Raw genomic sequence first — 17,260 nt, 5'->3', positions numbered from 1 at the left:
CAGATGTTAGAAATGCTGAAGCTTTGTACAAAAAATCTTTTTTCCACCCCAGAAATCACTAAGCATTTAACATTTTCCAGCATCAATGCAGGAACGCTGAACACATAACGCTGCTGCACTCCTGCAGCATCTTTCCACTCCTCCTGCTCAAAATGGCTAATATTGGAAATTAGATGACTTTCCCCTCTACTAAAAAGGTCGCACAGTGTGGTAAACATGTTTTTGGTTTGTTTATCAGTCTGTAATTTCTTCCCCCAGAAAACAATGTTCTTTTAATAAGTGGCTGCACTGTAGGGTCGCCCCCCCCCCCCCCGGAGAGGAGAGAGTGAAGAGAGGAGGGGCTGGGGGAGGAGATGAGAGGAATAAAAGCGAGACGGCCGCTGAGAAAGATGGGCAGATTCAGAATCAGATTCATGTTGGGGGGGCGGGGGGAACGCAGGAGGAGGACGACAGGTAAGGAGAGAAATGGAGGAAAACGAGAGTGTAACCAGAGCCACACGAGAGGCTTGTTTTTCAGTCTCACCTACTGGCCTCTCACCCTCTCACTCGGTCAGGACAAATTGTATTTTTAATAAGCCTCCACTCTTCTCTTCACCTCCGCTTTCAGCCAAATAAGCAAGAGGGAACGAAACCAATGAGTGACAAAAAAAAAAAGAAAAATCCCTGGATGACAGGAGAGGCGGAGAATCATCCAAAATCTGGATGATGATAATGATAATTTACAGCTAAAAATACGAGCAGAAAGTCACGTCTGGTTGAGTTTGATGCAGCTGTTAAAGAAGGATTAAAAGCAGAGTGAAAAAGAAGGGATTATACCTAAATGTCTAAGTGTGTAAGAAGTACTGGATTAAACAAAATGGTTGGATAAAAACATGAAGGCCAGACCATAGTAAATATTATTTATGCATTGTTTTCAGAGACTTCATCACTTATTACTCAATGTGCTTTAATCCCTATGAATCAGCTGCTGACAGTTTTCATCTTGAAAACCCAGAAAGCTGAAAATATGACCCGTTTGCTTGAGTTTACATTTAATCGTGTGAGCTTTACTTATAAAATACATTCATTTGATTTGCTTTGTCCAGTCAGCTGCTGAATTAACTTTAATTATCATTCAGGGGAGCTGAATTTTTTTGAACACGTGGAGACTGGAGGAAAGGTCTCCTCCTCCAGTCTCACCAGCATCCTGAGTGTATCAACACCTTCAATATTCACCCAATTGTCAACATTAGTAGGCTTATCAATTGCTGGTTCTTCATGACGTTATAAACAGAGAATGTAATTCATGGACAATAAGGTTATATTATTTAATTTCATGTTTATATTTTATGAGTAATGATTGCTGCTCTTCGATGGTCTTCATGAGTTAAAGTTATTCAGGTTTCAGTATCGAGTATGATGTTAATTAGTCCTAATGTAATGAGAATAAATGTGTTTTTGTTTGTTTGACCTCCAGCTCCTCGAATGGCTCCACTTCTTCACAATATAGATTGTTCTTGTAATGTGTTTGTTATGTTTAATAATGAGTTAATTCCTGTTTGCATGCATGTGCAGCCCCACTGAGCGCACAGTACAGTCCCACGTCGCAGTGATGGATTTATTTGGTTTTCCATTTTATGTGTGCTTGTGTGTGCATGTATGTGTTTATGAGAGCAGGCCTAAGGCTCTCGGAGCGGGGAGTGGAAGTGTAATGTGAGAGTGAGTGGCACAGGAAGAGTTGCAGGCCTACATATATGTATATATTGATATGGAGTTGCACTTACGACATGCGCGCACGTTTGTCTGTGTGTGGGCTTGAAGAGCGGCGCTCGCCCACACCGACCTTTGTCAGGAAGAAGACACGTTTCTGAATTAATGCTCTTCTTTGCGTTTCTGTTTCTACCTCAGATCCATTTTCATATGCTAATGTCTCTGAGCTAATCTACTTGATTAGTGCCTGCGAGACAAGAACCTTCACACAAACACCTTATTATAAAGCTTCTTAAAACAAGAACACCAAAAAAAAGAAAGATATCGCTGGATATTTTTGATTCATGTATATGTGCTTTTTCTGCGTGTGCTACTTGTAATGGGAAATGAAGCATTTCTGAGATGTTTTTATTGTGCATATAACATTACAAGACGCATCTAAAACACAGACTAACAGCTCATTATTCCCTCCGGACTTGGTGACACCCACAGTCAGAACAAAAACAAGTGAATATTTTAATTAGGGTCCAAAAATCTAAATGAATAAAAGCTTAATCTCTGTTATTTGGATGTATTAAACTACCAAAGTTTTTAATAAACCATAACGTTTATATGTAAGTGGAACGACAAGTGTTGTGGAATCAAGGCAGGAAAATGTTCGTTTAATTGGTTGGTAAGAGCAGAATATTTAGCACTCATGACTTTTGCATTCGTTGTGACAATAAGCAAAAAAAACAAAAGTAAGAAAACCTTTTTTTTATTGCAGATAATGATTTTGAAAATTAATTTGTGAACCCTAGCTTCTTGCTGTTTTGTCTACAGGTGTCAGCAGGATGTGTATTACTGGTGTATTGAGTGCCTGGTTTGGTATTCTGCTTCTTACTTAATAATAATTAGACGGATTTCCAAAAAAACACTAAAAAAAAAAAATCAAAACTCTAAAATCACTGTAGGTCCACATGTTCCTGATATTATTGACATTATGCAGGTGAGAGGAGTGAATCCTGCAGATATGTTCTTCAAGGATCATTCCCAAATTCTTCACAGTGACAATGGAGGTCAAAGCAATACTGTCACATGTTCAAGTAATTCGTTTAAAAGGTGTTAGGGTTGAAATAGAGTAACTCCTGTTCTATCTGAGTCCAGGAGCAGAAAGTTTCAGCCTTTATGCCTTTGAGACAAGCTTGATAGCAATGGAAGTTATTGTTTTGTGGTAATATTTCCAAATGGGATGTGTGTATAATGAGAAAAGTGAGAGTCTTAAAGTGAATCCTGGAAATTGAAACAAGCTTAATGTTGTTCAGTGGTATCAAATGTCGCACTGAGATCAAAGTCCTGTGTCTCACACCAGAGTTGGATCGTCAGTTTTCTTTCCTCTCCTTCATTTGAAGAACATGTGCCTGTGTGTCATTCAGGTGCCAGATGCCATTCAGAAGTGCCAGCGCGCCGGCATCACGGTGCGCATGGTGACCGGAGACAACATCAACACAGCCAGGGCTATAGCCATCAAGTGTGGCATCATCCACCCCGGGGAGGACTTCCTCTGCATCGACGGCAAGGAGTTCAACAGGAGGATCCGCAACGAGAAAGGAGAGGTACGACAACCGCCGTCAGACTGAGAGGCACGAGGCCAGCGATACTGACACTGAGGGGGAGAGCTGTTACTCGAAACCAGAGAGGAAAACACCCCAACGCAACCACTGGTCCCTCCATTACTTACTGTGTGTGTGTGTGTGTGTGTGTGTGTGTGTGTGTGTGTGTGTGTGTGCAGGTGGAACAGGAGCGTATTGACAAGGTTTGGCCCAAACTTCGAGTCTTGGCCAGATCGTCCCCCACCGACAAACACACACTGGTCAAAGGTAATTACTATATTAAATGTTTGCTAAAAATGCCATTTTTTTGGTGATTGTTTTCCATGCGGCGATCAGTCAGTATCGTCCTCCTCCCGGTTCCTTCATCCAGTTCACCTGTGTCCACATGTGTCCTCGCCTCTGGCAGGTATTATTGACAGCACTATGGCCGACCAGAGGCAGGTGGTGGCTGTGACGGGAGACGGGACCAATGACGGGCCCGCTCTGAAGAAAGCCGACGTCGGGTTTGCCATGGTGAGCCTCCGTGTCGCCCTTCCCTGTTTGTTTGTGTCTCTTTCTTGCTCTTCCGCATCCTGGTGAGACTTGTCTCTGTCAACAGCTGCAGATGTCTTCTTTACCTCTGCAGTATTTAGGGTTTTATCTCAGGCACTCTGCCTCCGGCTGTGCTGATAAGGGGCTCCCCCTTGTGGTTTTCTGTAGTCACACAGTCATCCTGCAGTACAAGCTCAGGTTTTCTGAAAAAGTGAACAAAAACATGCAAAGTACTGACTGTTCTGTTTCCAAATCACATTGTCACATTCCTACTCACTGTGATACAACTTTAACTTTCTCTTCTGTACTTTGACATCTGCACTCCTGCAAAGCTGTTTTCCTCACACTCTCAGTCACATCATGTCATTTTACAATTGGCTTTGTTTTGAGAGCCTTTTTCTAATCATATTACTTCCTCAGAAGCAGCTTCAAAATCTGCTGGGATTTTTAAGATGTAGCTACTCTTCCTACAACCTATTTTTTTTTTATTCACAAGATTTTAGGATTCTTTTATTTTTATTACCTGCTGTGCTGAGTAGATCCATAAACTTTTGTTTGACAGCTAATTTTACTGCCAGCTGCTGCAACTTACTTCATTATGTAAGAACTTTATATTCTGTGCAATTATAACATGATCTGGTATATTCCCATTCACTGCCAACACTAACATGTGACAATGTAAAATAGTATCATTTTTAGTGTTATTAGTGTTGCTGTCATTATCTTGTCTTTATTTATTACTGATTATTATTGCTAGTATTCTTTTGCTACTCTTATTATTGTCCACTTACTGTCGCAATGCAAATTTCTCTACTGTGAGACACATAAAGGATAATCTTATTTCAACTTTCACATCTTCAGAGTAACAATATTTCAATAATTTCAGGAGGAAATTATTCAATCTACTACCAATACGTTCAGCAAGTGAATCAAAAAAGTCAAATAAAAATCAATTGTTGTAGAATTTAAGTGCACAGAAAAAGCTTGGTAAGTAAGCTGCTTCAGAATCTGTAAACTTTAGTTTTGGCAGAGCATCTGTGCCATTTTCCTCATTCTGTCCTTTTGTCTTCTGGCTGTAGCCCATAGCAGCAGTGACACTGTTTCCATCAGAGGATTATCTCCGGCAGTCTGTGGGAGCACCGTACTGAAAACAGCCGTAACAGTGACCATATTTAAATAATACAAAGCCTATAAAGAATCATCTTTCTCCTTCTTGTGTGTGAAAACAGACTCACTTGAGTAGAATTTGCCTCACAGTGAAATTTCAAATAAATGGAAAATCCACAGTTCTGAGAATCATATATGTGAAGAATCTTCCTCCCTCAGTAAAGGAGCCTGCTATCGTCAGACCAATAACACATATACTGGGCCTTTATTCTCATCATTGTCAGTCGAGTTGACACACATTCAGTTTTGTCCGGTGACATTTATTTTTTTTCTTTTTTCGACATAGGAGGTTGAAGAAAACTGCATTAGTCAGAAAAGAAATTGGAAGCACAGTGGCTGTGTGTCAGTCTGAGAGGCTGTCTGATGGCGCCTCTCTCCTGCTCTTCCAGGGTATTGCCGGTACAGATGTGGCCAAGGAGGCGTCAGACATCATTCTGACTGACGACAACTTCAGCAGCATCGTGAAGGCAGTCATGTGGGGCCGAAACGTCTACGACAGCATCTCCAAGTTCCTTCAGTTCCAGCTCACTGTCAATGTTGTGGCTGTCATCGTGGCTTTCACTGGCGCCTGCATCACACAGGTCTGAGGGATTCGGGAGGATTGCTTGTACTGTCATTTTATAGGACTGCCTGCTCTCTGCAGAAATCATTCCCATGCAAAAAAAAAAAAAAAAAAAAAAAAACTGGTTTTATGACAGGCATCTTGTCTAATTTGGGATTTAGAAGCTGAATAATTCATTGCAATGTGTGTGTTATTAGGTCTTCATTGCTGCATTTGTTTGTTGTCTGCAGGACTCTCCCCTGAAAGCCGTGCAGATGCTGTGGGTGAACCTCATCATGGATACTTTTGCATCCCTGGCTCTGGCGACTGAGCCTCCCACAGAGTCTCTGCTAAAAAGGAAGCCATACGGTCGCAATAAGCCTCTTATCTCCAGCACCATGACAAAGAACATCCTCGGACACGGAGTCTATCAGCTCGTTATCATCTTCACGCTCCTCTTTGCTGGTACGTGCAGTAATGAACTGACAGAAACCAGGTTCAGACTGAACAGAAACATGCTGATGCCTCCTCTTTTTTTTTTCTCCTTCTAGGTGAAAAAATCTTTGACATTGACAGCGGGCGCAACGCTCCTCTGCACTCTCCTCCCTCTGAGCACTACACCATCATCTTCAACACTTTCGTCATGATGCAGCTGTTTAATGAGATAAATGCCCGCAAAATCCATGGAGAGAGGAATGTGTTTGATGGGATCTTCAGGAATCCCATCTTCTGCTCCATTGTTTTTGGCACGTTTGCTGTACAGGTAAACAGATGGCGATTCTGGGTAAAGGTTTCAAAATGACTGAGTTGAATTTTAAAATGTTGAATCTTTTTTCTGCCTTCCTGTGTTGTGCTTGGTTTGTTCCAGATCGTGATTGTGCAATTTGGAGGAAAACCATTCAGCTGTCAACCTCTGGACCTGGAAAAGTGGATGTGGTGTGTTTTCCTCGGGCTGGGAGAACTTGTTTGGGGACAGGTAACAACCCGACACCTCCTGTTTCTCCGTACTTTTATCGCTTCGCCCCTCTGCGTGTGTTTTGCTGCTCTCGTTTCAGCTCAGCACTTTCAGAAGCGTCACTTTTATGTGTGACTCTTTGCTCTGTCTCCTCTCCGGGGTTAGGTGATCGCCACCATTCCCAACAGCAGGTTGCGTTTCCTGCGGCGGGCGGGCCAGTTAACGCAGAAGGACGAGCTGCCAGAGGAGGACGTTAATGAGGAGAATGAGGAGATCGACCACGCAGAGAGGGAGCTGAGGAGAGGGCAGATTCTCTGGTTCAGAGGACTCAATCGCATTCAGACTCAGGTGAGGACGTGCACTGTTTGCTTCATCCACAAGGAAATAACGCGTGCATGGAGGTTACTCAGACGCCTAAAGCCTGGCATGTTCATGGAATGGTGTTTTTGTTACTCTGAGACATTTCCTGTGATGTTATGTATGTAGGTAATGTCATGTGCCGGAGCTTTTAAATCATTTTATCTCAAGACGACTCCTTTAGGAGCATGAAGACGAGCTCTTCCCCCGCTGGACAGTGACAGTCGTCAGCCTGGACCTACAGAAGATCAGCAGTCACACTTCAGAGTCAAATGCAGAAGGAAATAGTCTGTGAATTATTGTTGTGGTGACCCCTGCAGACCGGTATCACTGTGATAATCCTGATAGTTTTGCCTGTTTCATCTCATTTACGTGTCACTGATGGTGCCGGGTGAAGTTATCCCACTGCACGGCCTCGTGCACAGATGCAGCCTGCTCAAAAAAAGTTTCTGTTTTCAGAAAACTCAGCTCAGCTATTTTTAATCCCTGAAGATCTCGTGACTGCATCAGGTGGTCTAAATTGTTGCATTGTAGATTTTAAAGTCTTCCAGTGGCGTTGGCTTTTCAGGGTGGGACCATCCAAATTACCAAAGGAAGAAGATTTGAGGGCATTTAGTCATATAATAGTAACATCAGCAATATTCTCCCGTGTTTTCTGATCTATTTGTTCATTGCCTTATTTTCACTGTTTCACTTTAGTGCTTCAAAGGAATTGATCAAATTCTGCATGCTTGTTTTGAATCTATTTGCTAGGCCACACAGTGGTGTAGTGGTTAGCATTTGTTCCTCCCAGCGATAACATCCATGGTTGTAAAATAGCTGTCAGTCTCTCTCTGGTGACCCGTCTGGAGTTTCCCACCCTTTCCCGATAGTCAGCTGGGGTTTGGGATCCAGCGTTCATAGCAACGAGGCTTTTTCATCCTTCGATCCACGTCAGTGCTTCTTTGTAATTTGGATGAACCTGCCCGTCGTGGTTTTGCTGGGATGCTGCTGGGATGCTCCACCCTGGCCTTCAGCTGTCGCCCCTCCATCCGACCATGACTGAGACACTGTACCCCGTTTGCCACCGAAGCCACCCGGCCAGTTGTGTTGCCATTTGGTCTGTGTCACTCTGAGCAGCCGTTTGTCCTCTCCTGTCCCGCTCTCTCCTCCCGCAGATTGAAGTAGTCAACACCTTCAAGAGTGGCACCTCCTTTCAGGGGGCGGGGGCTCTGAGACGCCAATCGTCCACCACCAGCCAGACCCAGGATGTAACCAATGTTTCTAGTCCTAGTCACGTGTCCTTGTCCAATGCCCTTTCCTCTCCTACAAGCACTACTGCTGCTACTGCTCCTCCCACTACTGGCCGTGAGTCAGAACTCTGTCAGTCTGCTTCTCTGCTCTCTTTGCTTCAGGGGCGCCATCCTGCCGTCTCAAAAATACTTATTTTTGTCCAGAGAACCATTTAAGAAATGAATTAGACATTTCAAGTTGGCGCCTCTGAAGATTTGTCTTTATTTTTCTTTCTTGCTCTCTGCTTTTTTCATTTTCTCTCTCCTTTCTGTCTTTTTGCTGTTCATACTGGATCTCAAATTCATCTTGATATCTCCTCCCATGGTTGGGTGTACTGTCCTCTCATTGGTGAATGTGTGTTTGTTTCCCCAGAGTGCTAGGAGCGCAGGACTAAGGGTGATACCCACGGCGTGACATTTCAGGTTGTGAGTTTGTCTCCCTCTGCTCATCCACCATCCCCCACCCCTCAGCCACCCCTCCGTCCATTTCATTTTTACACGCTGACGGACATTGTCGTCAACTAATTCCAATGAGCTCAACAAGGGATTGGGTGAACATTCAAGTATAAGTTGAAATGCTTTTTGTTCTCTCTCTGTTCGACAGTGACTTGAGATCAGACGTTACCTGCAGTTTCATGTCTTTTCTGACTGGCACATTATCTGAAAACTTTTAGAAAGAACATCGTACAAAAGTTTTGCTGCTCTTGAAACTTTCAGCCCTCCCATTCTCCAAAAGGTGAAACAAAAAAAAAATATGACAAGGAGACAATTTTACATATTGTCTGTGTATGCCTCTATCTTCTCTTTATATATATATACTTTACACACACAGACATACACACACGTAAACACACACTCTCACCTGCTTGATGAAACCCAAATGAAACACTGCTCTGGATGTGTGCAGTGGGATTGGAGGGAGGGGGGCAGGATAGTGCTATACCAATAATTCATCCCGTCTCGTCACTTCATACTGTTGGTATGGTGGAGTCGACTGTCATGTTGCCATAGTTACAGGCACAGAAGCTCTGCAGCAGCAGCAGCAGTGGCAATGTATAAAAAAAAAAAAGGGAAAAAAAAATCAACCCCCTCTTCCACCCTTTTCTGACACCCCATCAGTGTTACTTGTCAGACATCCTGTCACATGCGCTCATCTAGACAGGCTCCTCTTATTATTATTTTTTATCTGTCTTGTCTTCTTATGCCGTTCTTATACCCTGCTCCACCAGACTGACTGCAGCAGCAGCACAGTATGCTTCACAGTATGCACACATACTGGATAAAACCGTCGTACATAATGACTCCTAATGTCTTTAACTGCTTTAATGCACTGTTGAGATTTCTTGTTTTGAAGTTCTTTCAGCTTCACAAACTAAAGTCATTATGCATAAAATGCAAAAACACTTGATTTGTTTTGTTATGAAGTCATTCCACACATGTCAAAAACATGCAAGATACAGATACACACATACAGCTATGCACACATGCATGCACACACACATAGATCTGTATATTTCAAGTTGTTACTAGTTTCAACACATTTGAAAATGGATAGGAAGAAGTAAAACTCAAATAATTAATAGAGGCTTCACAATAAAGACAGACATAAATGAAGAGATATGTACTGAAAAGCCAATATTTAAAAAGCCAAGATTCATTGTAAAGATGTCCTTATTTCTACGGGTCAATGTTAGTGAAAAAAAAAGTTAAAAAAGTTAATTAGTGTGAACTATGAATCCCAACATGCTGTAGAAACGATGCAAAGCTAATATTTTTTGTTCAAGAATGAGTAAAAAGTAACATATGTACCGCTCTAACACTAAAATTCCTGGAAATAAAATTGTGCATATATAAGAATAGTAAAATATAAAATGTGAAAAGTAGAAGGAGATTATCTTAACATGACTCAACCGATATGATGAGGCATCCTAATGTTGAAATAAGGAAACTCCATTTTACTTGTACACTTTTCCACCTTTTAAAAAAGGTAAATTATTAAGGGTTTTTTTTTTGTACATGAACTGTACTGTGTATGAAATGCTTTAGTCGGTGCTTTAACATCTTGTTTCACAAAGTAAGGAGCACTGAGGTTTGTAGAGACGGCCCTGCTGTTTCACACAGTCTTTCACTTCATGTAAAGAAAGCAGCAGCAGCAGGAAACATCCTGAAAGTGGTTTAGGAACAAACACATGGCGCAGTGCTCCTTCCCTTTAGTCCTGACACCAGTCCCTCACTGTGAAATAAAAAGTTTCTGCACAGATAACTCAGTCAGACTGAAAGGAAACTACGTCGAGGCATTGGCACACAGATAGGTCCAGTGTTTGGGGCTTATACTTGAGTGTTTACTCAGACATGCATGGAGTTGAGACCCTGCTTCGACCGTCAGACACCTGACAATAAAATCTAATTTTATTCCTCACCTCCATGAGTTCTGTGTCAGCGTTCGGTGTCCACTCCTCACCGTCCTGTTGTCTTGTTGCATGTGGTTTGTGTTTACCCGTGTTCATAATACCGTAACTTGCTGTGTTTGCCTGTTGTCCAAATGCCACCGGGTTTTGATTTGATTTGATTTGTTTTTGTCTGGTTGTGTTTTGTTGTGACTTTCTTCACATTGTAATGCTTGTGTTGAGCCCACCTCATGCAGACTTGACTCTCCATCGCCCCGTTTGGAGCCACGCTTTACCCACCCTGTGCTCTGTCTGTGTGTTTCCGTGTCCCAGTCAGAGTCTGTGTGGATACTGTCCCAGACAGTGTTCTGGTACCTCCAGAAGTTTTTTAAACCACCCGATTGGATCTCTCAGATCTAACCTCCTTCCTTTTTACTGACCTCGTCCACCAGATTTCTTCAAACTTGCATGTGATATTCTCCTTTAATTTTTTCCTTTGAGCATTCCATTTATTAACGTGGCTTGTTTCTAGGTATACAGCACATTGGACTAAAGCGTATACTTACAACGAGCGTTTGTGTTGCTTTGTTTTTTCTGGAAATGTATGATTTTGTTGTGTTTCTTTTACGATTGTGTTCCTCACAGTTTTCCTTAGTGCACGCCAAAAGTTGAGTGACTTGTGAACATCTTGTGAAAGCAGAACACAGGCTGCAGTTGCCTCTTGCTCCCCTCATCCTTTTCCTCCTTCCTCACCTTCTCCTCCTCCTCGAACTAGAGGATACCCTCCCTCCTCTCTCCAAACTCCAACTTTTCTCTCATACCGAGGGTCCCTCCAACCCGTCCATTGCGTCTGCCGCATCGCCTCTCATGCTTGTTTTCTTCTTCTTCTCCCCCCCCCCCCCCCCCCCCCCCCCCCCCCCCCTTTTCACGGCAGATCCGAGTTGTGAATGCATTCCGTAGCTCCCTCTATGAAGGCCTGGAAAAACCAGACTCCAGAACATCCATCCACAACTTCATGACACACCCCGAGTTTAGGATAGAAGACTCCACGCCCAACATCCCCCTCATTGACGACACGGACGATGACTCCGCGCGGAAGAGGAGGAAGTACTCCAGCCAGCCGTCGTCCCCCAACAAGAACAACAACGCCATCGACAGTGGCATCAACCTCACCATCGACACCAGTAAATCCGCCGCTTCCTCCAGCCCCGCCAGCCCTCTGCACAGCTTGGAGACCAGCCTCTAACGCTGATCCCGAACTCGGTTCTCGCCGCCCTCTGACGTGTGGCGTCCTCGCAGCGTCCCGAGGACCGCCTCCTGCCCGACTCCTCCAGACCTTTAACTGCAACCATGCACCTTGACGACCCCGTAACTGTCCCCACCCTTCCCCACCCAAGTCCCCTTCAAAAAAAGAAGAAAAAAAAGAAACCCCATCTCCATCACCAACACAGGGCAGGTCCTGTGGGAAAACAACCCCCCTTATAGCTCTCTGCTCCGTTCACAAAGGAGAAAATCTAAGTAATATGGCAACGTGAAAAGAAATACAAACTAACATACAATCAAAAAAGCGCAACAAAGCCACAAAACCTACACAGCCATCCTGCTTTTGTGGTTGTATGTGTATGGTGGCAGCCGTGGTGGTGTGTATGACTATATGCTTGTACTGGTTAGCATGTACTGTATAAGCGTGCGGCTGACTGCACATATGTATGAACTGTGTCTCTCGTGGCACCGGGAGGAGGACGATGAGGAGGGAGATCCTGCTGAGGAGTAAAAATCACACACCCGAACAGACTCTGTCTCCCCTTACACTCCCTTCTCTTCGACAATAACATTGTTAATACTGATGATAGTTTAAATTAAATTGAAAAACATTGTTATTATTCTAATTCTGATTCTAATTATTATTGTTATTATTATTGTTGCTCCTGCATGAATGTACATTTCCCAAGTTTTATTTAAAAGGGTTTTAATTTTATTGGAGTTCTTTGGTTCTGATGGGCTGGGCCTTGCAGCGGACTGATGTTTTAAAGACAGCTTCACTGAGTTCCTGGCCTGCGATGTTCCCTCTTCTGTGTGGCATGAACATATACCCAACTGTAAAGATTTCTTTCATCCATAAACAGAAATGTGTACCGAGGTGGTAGGGCTCAACTTGCACAGTAGTTTTGCACCTGTCAGAAAAAGAGGAACGCAAAATAATAATGATGATAGCATTTATGGGATATATTCTATAAATATAAATACATATAAATATATTTAGAGAGAGTTTATCTTTGTTTGTTGGCATGTTGCCTTGTTCCTGCTTCAATGGCTCAAATTACTTTGACTTATTTATGTCTTAAAGAGAATGTAATTTGTTTACAACCTTGTAGAGATAAACTTCCGGGGGTCGAGACGCGAGGGAGGCGCTGGAGGTGAAGCTCAGATGGACCAGAGCTGCGTTGGTGTTTTATTACTGAAAAACCATGTGCTGGAATTTGCCTGCTATCTTGTCAAATAATGTAGATACTTTTAGAGGATTAACAACAAGAAGAAACCAAAATATAATGGGATACATAGTAAATGTGGAATCTTAGTATTACTCTGTATGATTGTTGGAATCAAGTTGGAGTGGCTTGCCTTTTCTAAACGAAGGCCTCCTTTTTGTGACAGAGGGGGATATTTAATTCTTTTGTTTTTTTTCCCCATGACTTCTCTCTTTTCTTTTGAATTTATGTTTTATGTTCTTTTCTGTGCTTCAGCGCTGGCCTGGGGTCAGGGCTCGAGTCAAAGGCTGATATCAGGACCTTTATAGTGATCTGTCTTCTAGATAAACCTGCTTCTTCAAAGGATTTGATGTTTTGAAAAAAAAAAAAAAGTGTGAGCATCATAAAACTGCAACTCAGTCATAATTAGCAATCTGCAAAGTTCTATTCGGCTTACTCATAATGCACAACAAACACTTGTTTTTTGTTTCCATTGTGTTTCATTCGGTTTTCATTTGTTTTTATTGGTTTCTTTTCCTCTCAACGGAGGGACACATGCGCAGCCTCGCGAAGCGTTTTTAACATCTCAAAAAAAGGAAAAATTAACAAAAAAAACCCTAAATTACAACAAAAATGGAATGTTGCTTTGACTCTTTTTCTATATACATATATATATGAAAAAAAAAAGATTTTCTGCACTATCTGGTTATGAATGAAAACTTCTGTGGTGTAATTCTAGATGTGCTTTTGTGTGTTTTAACCAAGCTTGTCTTCCTGCCGTCACAGAATATACAGTACTCTAGCATCTCAGCTGTACTCACTAGTTGTAAACTATTTATTGTGCTTTGACCAATCAGACATTAGCGGAGAGACGTTAGCGACAGAAGGCACATTTACCCACTGTTATTGCACTCAGAAGGACGAGGCCACCTAACTAAGCCTGAACTATTGTTATTTCTACTACTAACCGAAGTCATTGGGAAGCATGATGTTATAGGCTCATTATGCAACTTGAAGTCAAAAGAAAACACAATTTTTTCTACTTAAAAGAATCATATACACTACTGTAGTATATACAATCATTTATCTGAGCAGTTTTATTCTTTTTTTTTATCTTTCTTTCTTTTTCTTTTAATCTTCTCCTCCTCTGTCATTTCCCAGCCTTTCTGTCCATCTGGAGAGGGAGCACAAGCTTTACCAGTCAGCTCAGGCGTGTTGAAAACGTAACATGGACCATTTGAAATAAAAATCTGTCTCATTTAAGTTGAAAAACAAATAGTCTGGATTCTGATATTCTGCTTAGAAGGCTGTTGATTTAGTTTGTTTCCTTTCTGATGTTTTAAACTTGACAGTTTGTTTATCTGTCTGTATTAAAAAAAAAATAAAACAATAAACAAAAAAAAAAACTTTAAAAAAAATACAAAAACATAACAGCATTTTCAATACAAGAAAAGACTTAAGCCAACATTCAACGCAACACTTTTCCATTCGGGAGGACATTCAGCTTTAAAGAGGATGCAAAGAAACAACCGATTCCTGTAAATAAAACAGCAATGAGTCCAGCCAGGATGATGGAGACTCCCAATGTGGACTGGACCTGATTACATGTCCCATCATGCAACACTGCGAGTCATACTGCCGACGCAGCCAATCACTGCTCCTGTCCAAAAACATCCGAATCATAACTCGTGCTGTAAGAACTAATAATTATGTTGATGATGATGACGATGACGATGATGATGATGATGATGACGATAACGATGATGATGATGATATCAGTGATACTTCTTGCAATATAATCTCACCTGCCTCGATGTACTGTATTTAGCAGCATGCAGTTTGTGGAACAAAGAAAAAGAGAAATGCCAACAGATAACTTTCTGGCATACTTAGCCATTTATGGGTAAGTGATTTAAGTGTTCATCTTGTTTTTATGATATTTTTTTTATCTATACAATAACTGTAAATAAAGAACTCAATGTCTTTGTTCATTTAATACTATGCAAAAAGTCATGCTTTTCTGATTGTTACCCACCCTTATTCCTAGAGTGTGTTGCTGGAATGTTTGTGGTCTCAAAAGTCAGTAAAAACGATGTGATGTAAATTATTTTCTAGCTTGAGGAAAAAAAAAAAGTTAAATTATAATGAAAATGATTATTATTATTATTATTATTATTATTATTATTATGATACCACGAAGAGGACGATGGTGATAACAATGGTGGTGACGGTGATGATGATGATGATGGTGATGATGATGATGATGATGTTGATGAACTGTGACTCTTGCTGCTTGACTGTCCCATTTACCATACTCCTGACAGGAGCGCAAGTGAATAACATAATAAAAACAAGACAAAAAGAAGAAAAAAAAAAGGAAAAAAAAAAGAGGAAAATCACTAAATAAATCTCCCAGAGCAGCATGACCCAGCATGGTGTGTCCTGGCCCCGTGTGACATGTCCTGGTGTCGTCTCATGTCCTCCATGACTCTGACTGTTTGTTCTGTTGCATCTTTGCTGATTTGCTTCATGAGATTTTAACCATGGGGAAATATTTTGAAGTGTTTTGTTTCTCCTTCTCCTCCACTGTAGAACAAGGCAGCTTGAGCTCATTCACAGCGATAAATATGGTGAATGTGTGTAGAGATCTTAAAAGACGGAATAGCTGTAATTGCAGAATTTGGCGACAGTGTTGAACCAACATCTGCCTTTTATTTAGTGTCAGAGACACTTAGTTGGTTTATCTTTAATGCTGTGTGAAAAGGTGAAAAAACAGAAGTTTCAGTTGTTATTTTTTCATCACTTCAAGGTATAGTGGACGATATTTTTAGACGATGAATTGCGTGATGCGAATCTCAACTATTGGTCCTCCAACATGTCAATCACGCTGGAGAAATGCTTGCAACAATTGACAGAGCATGATAGGATGGTCTGGTGCGTCCGCGTTTTTCAAAAAGCGAGTAACAGACGTTTGGCTTCGACCTTTGAGAAAATCGTCCACTATACCTTTAACATAAAACCAGCTGTGCACAAAACAGTTTTTGCAGTTTTTAAAGGAATCATGCTGCATTGAGTTTGAAAACACGAGGAAGAAGATCTTAACACAGATTCTCTTCAACACTCCAGGGGCATGTGAAACATGTATGTGGTGTAGTGGTTAGCGCTCTCACCTCACACTTTGGTCAGTCTTGAGAGGCTTTGTGTGCAGTTTGCATGTTCTCCCTGTGCATGTAAAGGTTTCTTTCTTTCCCCACTGCTGACCTGTCCAGTGTCGTCTGCCTTCGCCTGCGACTCTGATGTGGATGAAGCCAAAGAAGATTCCTCGATTTTGTTTTTTTTTTTAATGAGAGCACAGAACTGAATCTTCATGCTTGCACATCTTCACTGAATTTTATATTTGAGTGACTTTCATAACTTTTGCACACAATTACAGCGTTAGAATACATGACAACTGCAGACTCTTACCCACTTGATATGTTTTTTAAGTCTAAAATACAGATAGAAATATAGATAGATAGCAGATAGATAGAGAGAGAGAGAGACAGAAAGAGTCTTAAGATGTCTTTATCTTTAACCTGAAGTGATTTTAAAAAAAAATTATCCAACATAAAAAAGTAAAACAACCTGTGTTTGCCAGAAATCAGAGAAAAGCATGAAGCGATTCTTCAGCATCTCAACTCATGTTTATCTTGTTACTGAATGTCACCATAAGCGTCTGAAACATTACTATCACTTCACCTGACTTCCAGACTTTGGAATGTGTCAAATTTTACAATCATCTGTCCACAAGGGAAAATTTGTAAGAGTTAGACGGTGGTGTGATTCATGAGATCACTGCTTGCTTGAAGAACGATCCTGGTTTCAGCAGATCCTTTAAATGGGTGCTATATGTGATGAATTGAAGCATGCGTTAGACATTCCACTAAAATGAGTTATTTTCAGTAGGAATGGATTTATTATATTTGCACTTAGGTTGTTGGGTTGTTTTTATGGAGTTAGAAGATACCGACATGTTGACAGGTGTGTAGATCGTGCATCTTCTAGACTGATTCATCCGATTTCTGCTGGCTGTTGGTGAAAACATGCATCAGACAGAAACAGGTTGCCTGTCACAGAGAAATTTTGATCTAGATTTTTGGATTATGAAGGAAACTGGAGAAAATTCAAGCTCCAGAAATCAGGTTCGGACCAGCAACATTTTGACTGTGAGGCGAGAAGTAAGTGTATTCAAAATCAGCAGCAAAAGCTTCTTTAAAGCATGAATATTGTGGTCAGAGTCTGATCTTTTCTTTAGTCATCATT

At 41.5% G+C, this 17,260-nt stretch overlaps 1 protein-coding gene across 9 annotated transcripts in view; it reads left to right on the top strand.

The window, feature by feature from the left end:
* The window catches only part of atp2b2 (ATPase plasma membrane Ca2+ transporting 2), a 100,448-nt gene extending 87,113 nt beyond the window's left edge, over nucleotides 1-13,335 (top strand). For 6 of the 9 annotated variants that reach the window (XM_030092177.1, XM_030092181.1, XM_030092180.1 and 3 more), the window contains 9 exons: nucleotides 3,105-3,284; nucleotides 3,461-3,548; nucleotides 3,688-3,794; nucleotides 5,369-5,560; nucleotides 5,772-5,985; nucleotides 6,072-6,283; nucleotides 6,389-6,496; nucleotides 6,641-6,823; nucleotides 11,425-13,335. In XM_030092177.1, the coding sequence (XP_029948037.1) occupies nucleotides 3,105-3,284; nucleotides 3,461-3,548; nucleotides 3,688-3,794; nucleotides 5,369-5,560; nucleotides 5,772-5,985; nucleotides 6,072-6,283; nucleotides 6,389-6,496; nucleotides 6,641-6,823; nucleotides 11,425-11,736 (1,596 nt within the window). In that variant the 3' untranslated portion in view covers nucleotides 11,737-13,335. Of the gene's footprint in view, nucleotides 1-3,104; nucleotides 3,285-3,460; nucleotides 3,549-3,687; nucleotides 3,795-5,368; nucleotides 5,561-5,771; nucleotides 5,986-6,071; nucleotides 6,284-6,388; nucleotides 6,497-6,640; nucleotides 6,824-7,989; nucleotides 8,180-8,476; nucleotides 8,527-11,424 lie in introns of all 9 variants that reach the window. The other 3 variants (XM_030092182.1, XM_030092179.1, XM_030092183.1) reach the window with 2 other exon arrangements.
* The last annotated feature ends 3,925 nt before the right edge of the window (nucleotides 13,336-17,260 follow it).

Source organism: Salarias fasciatus, chromosome 5 (genome assembly GCF_902148845.1).
Source record: "Salarias fasciatus chromosome 5, fSalaFa1.1, whole genome shotgun sequence".
Lineage (NCBI taxonomy): Eukaryota > Metazoa > Chordata > Actinopteri > Blenniiformes > Blenniidae > Salarias > Salarias fasciatus.
The sequence above is the reverse complement of the archived record's forward strand: the minus strand, read 5'-3'. Positions and strand labels throughout refer to the sequence as shown.